This window comes from Eleginops maclovinus, chromosome 8, assembly GCF_036324505.1.
Source record: "Eleginops maclovinus isolate JMC-PN-2008 ecotype Puerto Natales chromosome 8, JC_Emac_rtc_rv5, whole genome shotgun sequence".
Taxonomy (NCBI): Eukaryota; Metazoa; Chordata; class Actinopteri; order Perciformes; family Eleginopidae; genus Eleginops; species Eleginops maclovinus.
The window spans coordinates 19,282,133-19,294,422 of NC_086356.1; the positions used below are offsets into that span (position 1 = coordinate 19,282,133).

Consider the following 12,290-nt stretch of genomic DNA (forward strand, 5'->3'; position numbering starts at 1 on the left):
AGAAGCCAGAGGCACTGATAAGATGATTCCAGTCCCTCCTCCACAGAACAAAAGCTGTACGCATGATATACTGCCTTAAATACCTCAGGACACTCTGGCTGCTGCTTTCACTCCAAAGCTGCCTAAATATGTGAAACATGCAGTAATGAGAGCGCACCTTATGCTGAGTTCACGCTGCTTTTCCCTGCTAAACACAAATCACATCCGTACTGAAGACAAAGACACAATGCTTTACAGTCAAGAGGAAAAAACTCTTATGTTTATTAGCCATGAATTTCACATTGTGAAAAGAATCACATGTACAAAATAATGCCATAAAAAATCAAAAATGAAAGTCTTACGTGACAAAGAAAATGAAACTGATGCACATTGACAGTGTGTTCTGTCTAATTTAACATCATTATGCAAAGTGGGACACTGTGCTCCAATCTGAGCCAGCTGGATTTCCAGATAAATCCAAGGATAAGCGGAGGGCAAGAGTAGAAATGGGAAGTGCCACTCGGCAATTAGGTGCAAATTGGAGGGGCATTCATTGCTCGCTGTTGCTAGGGAAACTTGCGCTCTATGGGAAAGCAATGCTCCTTTGATTGGTGGGGCCAGAGACCCTGTGCTCAGTGGTTGGAGGAGGTCAACATTACGAAGCCCCGAGGGTCTCCAAAGAGGTCCTGAAATTGCCAATAAAAGGAAAACAACTTTTGGGTGGCTTCAGGAGCAGAGCAGGAATTTATAGAGCTGTTTACCCACACATTAGATTATTGTCATGAATCCAAGACGAAGGTCGTTTGAAAAATATATATACATATTCCACCAAAACATAACCTCTTACATTGAATTCAATGATCCCATTAATATTCAAATGCAAAACATCCATGTTCAGGTCAGTTATAGACAGACATACAGACAAAGAACACTGATTTGAGTTACAAGTGTTACATATGCAAGTGTTCAAGACATCCTCTCTTTGGTCTTTATGAACTTGCAATGTTGTTTTTTTCATCTTTTTTAATGTGCATTATTGACACTATGGTGAAAAGCACTGCGGTGTCTGCCCTTATCAATGCACAGCTTAATGGATACAACTCTTTCTCAACGGGATGGTGAAAAGGACTGTTGGTTTACAAACCAGAGGAGTTAAGTCAACACATGTGACAGTCCTCCAGTTGTCCTTGAGACAGCTGGAGGAATGTCACACTCTTAACCATGTCAGGGTCACATACTGCACTTTTTACAGGTTTTATAGTTTCTTGTTTTGTTGGTACAGTTTGGACCACCCGACGGCACGATTTAAGACAGGTTTGCACCCAATGGAGAGCTTAAAAAGAATCTATCAGAAGTAAAAGTGATAATATTTCAACCCTGTTCAGTCTTCCTATTTGGGCAGCAGCCTAAACCGCTTCACACCATCAGTAATCCGAGCCATTCTTCCTCTTCCATACTCTGTTTACTTTTTAAAAGACAAATTCCTCCTGGTAAAGACTGAATTGTGCAAAATGCAGCCGGACTGAGATCAAATAAAACACAACACCTGGCCATGCATGACACAACCTGAACATACATTCACATAAGAATGCAGGCAGAGAAGAAATAAATAGGATTAAACATATTAACATAACAGAGTAATCATCATTGTCATATAAATTAAGACTACATTGCAGCAAGGTTTTAAAAAAAAGAAACTGATTCATTCTCAGTTCAGTTTAAGGTGACAAGATTTCTGTGACCACAGAGAAGAGTTCATGCCAGTTTTTACTGAATCACTATGAGTGGACATGCTGTAGGAATGGTTCAGCGATGACTCAGCAGGCGAGCAACTGCTTTTTATCAGAATAACAGAAGCTGCGTTAAGTGTACAGCTGAATGTGACAGTTTCCTTTATGAATACCACCTCTGTGTACAGTAGGTTGGTTAACCGGCGCTCAGCGGGCGTTAATGCTTAGCTGCAAAACAGCAAACATGTAAGGTCTTGACCCCAAGCACCTCCTAACAGATCCCCTTCGTCCTCCTCAACTTCAGCTGGTGTTGGTCGTCAACACCTCGTGGCTTGCAAGGGACAGCAAACTGCCAAAGCCTTCATGAGAGGAACACTTAAAGGTTTTTTTTTCTGCGTCAGAGCTGTTCAAAGATACGCCTTTTAAAAGAAGGGAAAAACAAGGGGTCAAAGAAAAGAGCTTATTAGAGGAGAGAAAGGGGGACAATTGCTCCTTCATTGTGCCTTTTTTTAAATCAGCTATATTCAGTCATTTCCTCAGCACACCAATCGTTACAATCTCCATCCCTCAATCTAAGTAGAACATCCATCATGCTATACATTGCAGCCTCGATGAATAGAGTATTATTTTTCTTCTTTTTTTATCATGGAGAAAAACATCAATACAGATCCGCACAAGCCTGTCATGACTAAATAGGAAAAATGCAGGCTGTGTGTTAGGTTTGCAGTCCGCGTATGGCAGCATGAAAGCACGAGCCTGATGTACACAAGGTGCTTTTTTGTGCCTCATGTAACAAGCAGCAGTTTGGTTGGTGTGTTTGCGAGCTACTCTGCTGTATGCGTCAGCTTCTTTCTCGGAAATGAAGGACGACATCATTCCAGTGAAAGTGTCCAGCTTTTGTCCAGTTTCTGCATCTTCTGCAACATCAAGATGAATGCGGGTGTCTGTACATCACTGCTCAGTTTTTCTCTTCTAGAGGAAGATGATGTGTGATTCTTCACAGTTGGAGTCCAGTAGATGATGCAAAACAGGGAAATCTGAGGGAGACAAAAAAATCATTTGTTAAACAGGAATGACACCTGAAAACAAACAATGAGTTTTTAATTATTCACAGTAAAAAATAATCCTAGAATCAGAGAGCAATACACTTCTAGGGAAACGAGACTCAGGCATAAAGCTCCTTGCTGACTAGGCCTTTCATAAAATGTACGTAAATATGTTGATATATGGTAGTGACCGCCATCATTTTAGTTGACCTCATTATTAGGAGTAAAGATAAAAATACTGCATAATTGTATTGTCAAAACCCACTAAATCTTTCCAAGGGAAAAACTCTAAAAAGGAAGTAACTCAGACAAGTTTGGATTGTTCCCCTGGGAAAACCGAGAGAACTTCTTCTTTCTCTCAGCTACAATCTCCTTCTGTGAGGTCTAACATACTTCCTTCCCCTTTCATTCCTAAACAGTCGGCCTTCTTTTCCATTCCTCCACATTTCGTCTTTTCACCGCTTTCAGTGAGGAGACTGTCAGTTGCCATGACAGGCAGGCACACCAAAAACAAATTCAGTATTAAATAAGTAGCAAGATTATGTCCTTCACTGAGCACTGTGTTGCATTGGCTTAGAGATAGTTTAAACCTTCAGTCTACTCTCTCCTTTTCAGAGATGAGTCACTGAAAAGAAAGGGAATAATAAGTCTTAACAAATATTTCATCCTGTGGAGAGTGGAGGAACATCACAGTATGTGAAGCTGCTCTGCTGCTTCCTGGCATTATCACATGGGAAACTGTGCCTTTGCTGGGCAGCTGGGGAGTCATTCTTCTTCTCTACTTGGCTTTCTCAGGAGCTTAAAGCCCCTAGCCATTTTAATAAATACAGCAAAATGAAAAAGACTGCCTTCATGAGTATGTGTGGGGGCATCAGTGTAGGGTGTAGCGATGGTTTGATGTGATTTGATCATGAGCCTGCAGCATGCAGAACGATCCGCTTTGCCAGCTGACTACACATGCTCCACATGCGTCTGGCCTGTTTATCATCAGAGCAGGAAAGCCGGGTTACATTGAGGTAAAGAAGACATAGATGGAGGCAGGAGAGACACTAGAGTATCACACAAAATGTCAGACCACCACTATCTAGGGCTGAGCTGTGGGGGGAGGAGGTGTACGATTCTCCCCTCTCACTTCCTTTACTGCCACATCTCTGTCACCTCTGATGAATGGTTTCCGCGATGCTTGAGTCGCCGGCCTGCCTTCCCTCTCGTCCGCCGTAAAGACCATAACCTCGTCAAAGGAAGGCGGCAGAGAGTGGATTATCCTTGCCAGGGTGTTGTAGCCTGCTGGTGTGTGGCTTGTCTAATTGGTAGACCCCCATTTCCCTCTTAGAGGGATTTCCCCCACAGGGGCAATAAAAGTATCCTATTCTCTTTCAATTACCCTCTCTGTCCTTCAGCCCATCCCCACAGCAGCATAACTCACTTAACTAACGCACACAAGCCCCCATCAATCCCCCCACCCTGCCCGCGCTAGAGCTCCTTTCTTGCTTCTTCTGAGAACACTCCACTTACGTACTGTCAGTATTTCTCTTATTCTGAAAATATGAGACAACCAACACACGAATATTAACACTGATCAACGCAGGGTATCACAGATTGTCATATATGTTGACACATTTGCAAATACAGCCTACATTAATGTTTTATCGATTGCATTTTTAAATGTTTTTGACCTATTTCTCTCTGTATCTCTGCCAGATTAGAAGCATCACTGCCAACAGGATTTTGTTCATGTAGAGTGTGAAAATGAAATATATGCCAATATATTGTTTTATATATATATATATATACACTGTATATATTTAAGATATGGAATACTAATATTGGAATCTGCCTCAAAAACACCCCTTTGATTTGGCTCTGAATAATTAACAGACAGATGAATACAGTGCACACTTTAAACATGCAAATGAACATCAATGTTGCACCGTTAGCTAAAGAAAAAAAAATGCAACTGTCCAAGTGTTACTGCCTTGGTGTTATATAGACAGACTCACTATGGGCAGTTTAAAAGGCTGCAGGAATAGAGCTTTTATCCCATTCTTCCTACTTGTCAAATGTAGCCTTGAGCGGCTAACCACATGCAGAGATGAGAAATGGGCTACATAAGTCTGGTAAACTCATTTTCAAACCCCTAGATTGTTTTCATTTCGAAATTTGTAGTCTTCAGACCCAACTTTATGCCAATTCTTTTGACATATTTACCCCCCAAGACCTATAAACAGATGAAGAAAAGTGAGATGTAAAACTTACCTCATTGAGAGGGTGTAGGAAGAGGGTTTTGGGGCTCAAGCGGGCAGATGCTTCCAGGTGCTGACGAAAGCAGTGGGAATGAGTGAGTATGGCACAGTGGTGATGCTGTTCCAAGCATCCAGTGTGGGGTCATAGCAGTCCAGAGTTTTACACCGCTGTGTGCCAAAGTACCCCCCCACCACGTACAGTTTATTTCCCGACGCCACAGCCTGGCAGCTCATGCGCTTGGCCGTCACGTCGCCAACTTTAGTCCACTGGTAACTGTCACTGCTGAATTTATAAGCCGAGCATGCCGAGAACTCTGTATCCCCACCCATGACGAATATCTGGTTTCCCAGCACGGCAGCGGCTGTGTAGCGCCAAGGCTGCGGGCAGGAAGCGGGCACAGACCATCGGTTCTCCTGTGGATCGTAGCACTGCACCTTGGGCAGCTTGTCGTGGGTGACGCTGGTTCCTCCAAAGGCAAAGAGCTTGAGCTTGACGCTGACCACCGCTGCATTGCTCACACCCTCTCTCAAAGGAGCCACCATTGTCCACTTGTTCGCCACTGGGTCGAATTGCTCCACCTGCTTGAGGGATACCGATGGAGAGGCTGGAAGGCAGCCGGTTGCAGCTGTGTGACCTCCCACAACGTACAGGCAGTGTTTCAGCTCCGCAGAGCCATGGCCAAACCTGGCAATGAGCATGGGTGCCGCCTTCGACCATTCCTCTTGGACGGTGTCATAGACCCACACATCTTTGGATACACCATTCTCTGAACCTCTCCCACCCGTGATGTACACCTTACAACCGATGGCGCAGGCGCTGAACTCCTTCCTGGGGCTGGGGATGTCAGCCTTGGGGATGATCTCTTTGGCTTTCTGGTCCACCAGGTACAACTTGTCACACATGAATGTCTGCCCTCCCAGGAGAAAGAGGGCATGGCTGGTCTTTCTTGGTCGGGCACAAGGGCTGTTAACAACACCATCGTTCTGCAGGATCTTCAGCTTACAGCGGATAGCTTCATCCACCAGCTCTTTGCTCTTGGGCTGGGCGTTGATCAGCTCTTCTGTAGAAACGTTCTCCATGAGAAAGATGGCGGGCAGCAAGGCCAGGCGGACCGTTCTCAGGAGCTCTGGAAGGTGGCAGTGCCTCTTTTCCAGGTCATAGTTGATCCAGTTAAGGGCAGCCTCATAAACCAGTCTCTCATCTTCTGTCTCTAGCTCCTCATGTGACAAAAGCTGCACCACCATATCTTTGGGCAGTTGGAGGAAGTCCTCTGTCTTGCAAATAGCGGGAAAGTTGCTGAGGCACATTCCCCAGGAGAGCTCCGACAGCTTGGTGCACTGGTGAGCGTCAGACAGCAACAGCATGCCAAGGCAGTTAGACGGATGCAGGTTTCTCTCCAGGAATTCAGCGCAGGCATCCCGGATGTCCTGAAACTCCAGCATGTCCCCAGCCTCCAGTAGTGACTCTGCGTTTTCCTCATTGATGACCACACGTGATGAGTAGGCGTAATCCAGCAGGAGCTCTAACACCTCTGGGTGCAGGGAGTCACGGAAGTCGACCTCGCTGGCCTGACTCTCCCTCAGCCCGCCGCTGAACATGGCCTCAAAATAGCGGCTGCAGGCGGCCAGCACGGCGCGGTGGCATGGGAAGGAGCGACTCCCCGCATGAAGCAGGACATCTGTGAAGAGCCGTTGCTGCCGCAGAGAGTTGAGGTGCATCAGCACACTGTCCGCATAGGAGGACTTGTGGAACAGGTAGATGTTCATCGAGCCGGTGCTGGCTCGGGATTTCCGGTTCTCATGGACGCACACAGACATTTTCATTGAATCCTGAAAAGAAAAGACAAGATTTATTGTACACATGAAAGTCTATTACACGAGAATGAACCATGTTTTGCTGACGAGATGATTGGTATGAGTACTGATTTTAAATTTGTGTTCATTTTGTTTTTGTCTTTTCAAATATAAACGGTTTTAAATGAATTCGTTGATTGTTATTGTATGTGCTCGTTTACTCCTAATTTCACGTTTTATATCTTGAAGTTGCTACCATCATATGGCTGATACAGCAATCAGAAGAGTGCTTCTTACTGACAGAGTAAAGACAGTCGAACAAAGAGCACCACCCCCTTCAACATCAAGAATTTCAAACACACAATTCAATAAAGGGTTTGCCTTTGTAGTGTCAGTAACACAACGAGAGTATACTCCTCTATGAAAAATGACGCACATTAATAATATCTGCCAGGTGAAGAACATTTTGTGAGAGTTTAGCACCATAATAATGAGTTTCCCGTAAAGTTTCAATAGTAATATAGGAATCTGTTCCCGTCAAGACACAGTATAAAGAAAGGAATGATATCATTATAGTGTTATAAGAAATTACTTCTATATTGGATCCATCTATATTCACTGAAGCCGTGACACAGTGGGATATTGATGCTAAAATATTGCGTTTTGCAGCTGTAATATCCATATTATGATGATGGTGTGCATTTTTGGAGAGTATTGCAATCCTTCCCCAGAGAAACAGAGACATTAAACAGGAGATCAATTGATTACAAGTTGCACAACAGCAGACGCCTGGGAGTTATGAAGGTCAAGTAGATAACTATTGTCTTCTCGCACTACCAAGAGGCTTTTCTGCTCCAAACCCCAAGCAGCACTAATCCCAATCTTTTAGAGATACCATGATTTACAAGTAAGTCTCTCTTTGCAGAGGTCTTTATAAAGCGAGGAGAGAAGGAGACAGCAGGACTCCTTTAAGCCTCTGAGTAATGCACAGAATTGACTTCACTTCGCTCCAGAAAGTCACAGCCTATCTTCACTGTCCTTGCCCTGTCCTCATTCAGAGCTCACATTCATTTCACCCAGTTTCTAGACTTGTCAAAACCCTCTGGCACTATGTTTCGACAGGTACTGTGTCCCTGAATGACCTAGTTAATCCACAGCTGTCTGATTCTTTGACCAGACTTAGACTTTTTATGTTTTCTTCTAGGTCACTCCAAAAGATTTAAGGAGTGGCAGAAGTTTGCTTCATTTAAGAGTATACTTCTGTACTTGTTGTCTTTGGCATTTTATTTTACATAGAGTGTTTGATTTTCAGGAGAAATATGTTTTTGTGAACTAAAACTTCAAGATTTAAAGTGTTCAAAATGTCCCAGATGTCATAGGCGATCTAAAATGAGTTTCCATTTACTTTGCATTGCATCAGCTGCTCACAATCCGCAGAATGCTGTTTCATGAATAGACAATCAGGTGTAACCCGCACTAACAATTGAAAATCCAATGCTGAGCTGTGTTGTTCAACCCTTTCTCTTCCACAGAACTGTATTTTTAAATGTTACAAGTTCCTGGGACATGACGAAACTCCAGTTAAACTCACTTCCCAAACCAGCTGCAACCCAGACACCCAGGTTGGCTGTTTGGCTGCAGCTGTCATAGGAGAAAACACAACCTGTGTTAGCAAAAGGTATTCAAACCAGCCTTTAAAATAGGAGCCAAAACTGAAAACAGCTCAGGAGTCTTGCCGAATAGAAGATAACTTCTTTTAAGTCTGTGTTGCAGCCATCGGGAAGTGCTATGATAAGAAAGTGTGTATCTGTCTGTATCCATTCTTCTCCAGCCACATTTGATCTTTCACACAGGACACCAATGTAATTATTCAGTTTAAAGCCATGCAGTAGTCAGGTAAAACATACTGAAATGTAGTCCTCTCAGAAAAAAGCAAGAAAGTATTCCATTTAAAAGTTTGCTCATCCAACACTCTATAGTGATAATAATAAGAGCAGGATCATCCTTTATCACAAGTTGATTAAATAAAAAACAAACCGCAGCCTTGGTTGAACAGGATTTATTGCATTCCAGCTCTGGCTCAGCTATAATGAGAATACCTTAGCCTGCTCTCACACCTGCAAACATCACCTCCCAAACACACACACGCACACATAGTACTGATGCTGCAGCTCATGTTTGTTAATTGTAAGTTCTAAGTGGCTTGATTTGAATAAGTGGCCCCAGCATATCATCACTATATGGAAGAGGTTTTGCAGATACTAATAATTAGCATGTTAACAGATATAACCTCCAGTCGTGAGGTCACCAGCTGACAGGCAGATAAACACCTCCATTAGGGAGTCAATGAAACAGCTGAGGACAAATCAACAGTTGTGATCGAATTCTGCAGTATGGTGTAGGAGGAATAGTGAAAACACAATGATTTAACATTTATTTAAAACATTTCTGCATTACCGAAGGTGTTTTGCATTTGTTATAACAAAGTTGTCCTTGGATGAACGTGCTCACTCATTCATACAGTGAGTGCGGGTGGAGCTGAACAAAGAGAAGAAGAGCAGAGATTTATGCTATTTGCATATTAAAGGATAAAGCCAGGATTAACAACTAAACCTGTAGGACCTGAAAACCCTGTGTTCTTTTATTTGTAATTTAAATTAGAATCGTCCTTTGTTATAAATGTGCTTGTCCACAACATCTGCCCTCCAGTAGGCATGTTTTATTAATACATGCCAAACCTATAGCATCTGATAGGAACTTGAATGGTTTCAGAGTTTAAAATCATACATTTTTTAACACAAACTCTGGTTTATTTTGTATTCTGGTTCCCCCATTGTCCCGACAATTGGCTGTTATGTAAAAATGTTTTTTCTGCAAACTACATAACATCTCTCTGCATTTCAACTCAACACATGTAAACACAGATTATTGGGGAAATCAGATTACGGCAACCTATAGAACTATAATCCTGTTTCTAATCAGCCTCTAAACTGTGATGCATGTGAATGTAAAGAGAATATTTTCCTATTTTGGCAAAAAAGTTAATAAATTCACTTTACTATGTCCCCTTTTTTCTAGCATTTTGTTATCTCACATAAATCCATGATTGTTTGATTAAGTCCTGGAAGATTAATGCAAAATGAAAATAATTGTGCTGTAGAGATGTTATTTGTGGACCAAAAGGAAAACCTTTGTTGACAACTTTGCTCAACTGTTGTCACATGCTGTCAGTCCTATATCTTCTCCAGATGACAGTTTACCAATGATGTAAATTTAAAAAATCCTTACTTAAAGTTTGTAATCTTGATATAGAAAAAGTAATGCCCTATTTTGGCTACCCCACCTTGGTTTACATGTGGTTGTACAATGGTATTACATGTTGCATAACTTCTATGAGGAAAAACCTAAAATAAGACTTTGCAGAAATGCGATGGTCATTTTTTCTTATCTGACAATTGTTTCATTATCTAAAAGTGCTACAAATTCTCTTCTCAGCTTCTCAAGTGAGAGGATGTATTGCTACTCTTTGTCACATATCATAACAGTCGGACTACCTTTATGTTTTGGGACTGTTTGTCAGACAAATGTGTAGTTTGAAGACATCAGCCACTAAGTTGTAACATATGTTAGACCAAAAATTAGCCAATTAATTAATCAAATTAAGATGAATTGATCATTAATGATGAAAGTGGTGATTCAATGCAAATTACATTTGGTTGCATACCTAAAATCAATACTTATAATCATTGTTATATTTATAAATAAGTGCTTATGGTATTATAACTCCCCTATCTATTTTCTGTTCCAGTAACAGAGTGTATTCACACCGACATGCCCTGAGAGGAGGAAAATATGCCATCAGTGTGAGAGCGAGCGCTTGGCTGGATGGCTGTGAGAGTTGTCATCCTCACAGAAAACAGATCCACAGGCACAGAGCGCAAACATGCCACACTCACATAGCCCTCAGTTAAAAAAGAAGCAGCCATGCCGCCTCTGGTCTCTCTATCTGAGGCCTGGCTGCAGTCTGTTTAAAATCATTGCCAGGTGTTCACAGTCAACCATGGAGCAGGGAGAGGGATTGGTGGGAGAGACTTCAAAAGTAAACACCAGGCGTATGTGGGCCAGATCTGTGCATCTGCCACTTGGAGGGGGAAGAAATAATTAAACAAGATGCAGAACATGAGGACACAGCCAGCAGCTATTGATCTGTATGTCTGCATCAATCCTAATCTTAAATTTATAGTCCAACCCCAACTGTCCACACACACACACACACACACACACACACACACACACACACACACACACACACACACACACACACACACACACACACACACACACACACACACACACACATCTGAGCAACATTTGAACTAAAGCCCCTTCCACTGAGAAAATAGTGTTTACTATCACCAAGAGGAGCGTGGCACACCTGATGTCGCCTTAAAACATGCAAACATCTCGAGCACGCATGCCGGGATAAGATGCCGAAGAGAGCACAAAGGACTGACATGAAGCATCTCATGAAAATAAAAACAATCAATACTAAATGACAGCAACATATTGTCAGAATAAATGAATGTCAACAACAATCTTTTGTCCATAAACCTGTTTTCTGTTGCGCTTTCTCTGACACAGAACCGGTGTTTCCTTCATTATAAAGGGATGCTGTTATAATATAATGATACAATAATAAGCTGTGATAGCAGGTGTGAGTAATTGTTGAATTTACCTCTTTGGGTGAAAGCAGGAGTTCATTTGTGTCCGCAGTATCCCTCGGACATGCCACTTCTGAAAGAGCCACGATGCAAGCCTTGCGCTCGGGAGTCACAACTCCTTGGTAATTTCCGATAAACTGCTGGCGGATAATCAAGGAGGATGAGGACTATTTTGACAGACAACGTGCAACACTGTGTAGCAAAATCTGGAGATGTCAGTATAGATAAATGAAGCGTAAAAATAAACGCGCTTTGGCGTAAATGATGAGCTGTTTGGAGGCTGCTACTCTGCTCCTGTGTGACAGTGTTGCTCCTGCGCTCCGAGTCCTCCCTCACTGTATCAATGGGTGTGTTTACAACGAGAGGGGGAGGACCGGCACCGCGCAGGAAATGAAGAGGGAGAGGGGGAGAATGCAAAAAGATGTGGAGGTCTTCAATGCAGGAGTTTCCTCCCACACACACACAAACAAAAACGTCTCCGTCTCATAGATTTTTTAGGTTGAAGAATTTCCCTTTCTAACTACTGTGTGTACTCACTACACATAAGGTAATGTCGTAGCCTGCTCTCAACTCAAATTTGACAGGAACTTTCTAGCAGTATAGTGCAAAATATCCATATCCATACAAAAGTGGAAAGTGCTGTACTTAAGGAGCTACAATTGTACTACTTTACTTGAGTAGCAAATTCCCATTTGTTGTGCTTGTTTATATAAGGTTCACTGCATTTCAGAAGGAATAATGTACCTTTAACGTTACTACAGATTATACAAATTTCTT

General features: G+C 42.4%; 1 protein-coding gene across 1 annotated transcript; it reads right to left on the bottom strand.

Annotated features, from left to right (window-relative positions):
* Window positions 1-230: 230 nt before the first annotated feature.
* enc1 (ectodermal-neural cortex 1) lies at window positions 231-11,818 on the bottom strand. The gene is made up of 3 exons (XM_063890139.1): window positions 11,528-11,818; window positions 5,012-6,828; window positions 231-2,746 (listed from the first exon to the last, which is right to left on the bottom strand). The coding sequence occupies exon 2, from the start codon at window positions 6,820-6,822 to the stop codon at window positions 5,047-5,049; it is 1,776 nt and encodes a 591-aa protein (XP_063746209.1). The 5' UTR covers window positions 6,823-6,828; window positions 11,528-11,818; the 3' UTR covers window positions 231-2,746; window positions 5,012-5,046.
* Between the last annotated feature and the right edge of the window lie 472 nt (window positions 11,819-12,290).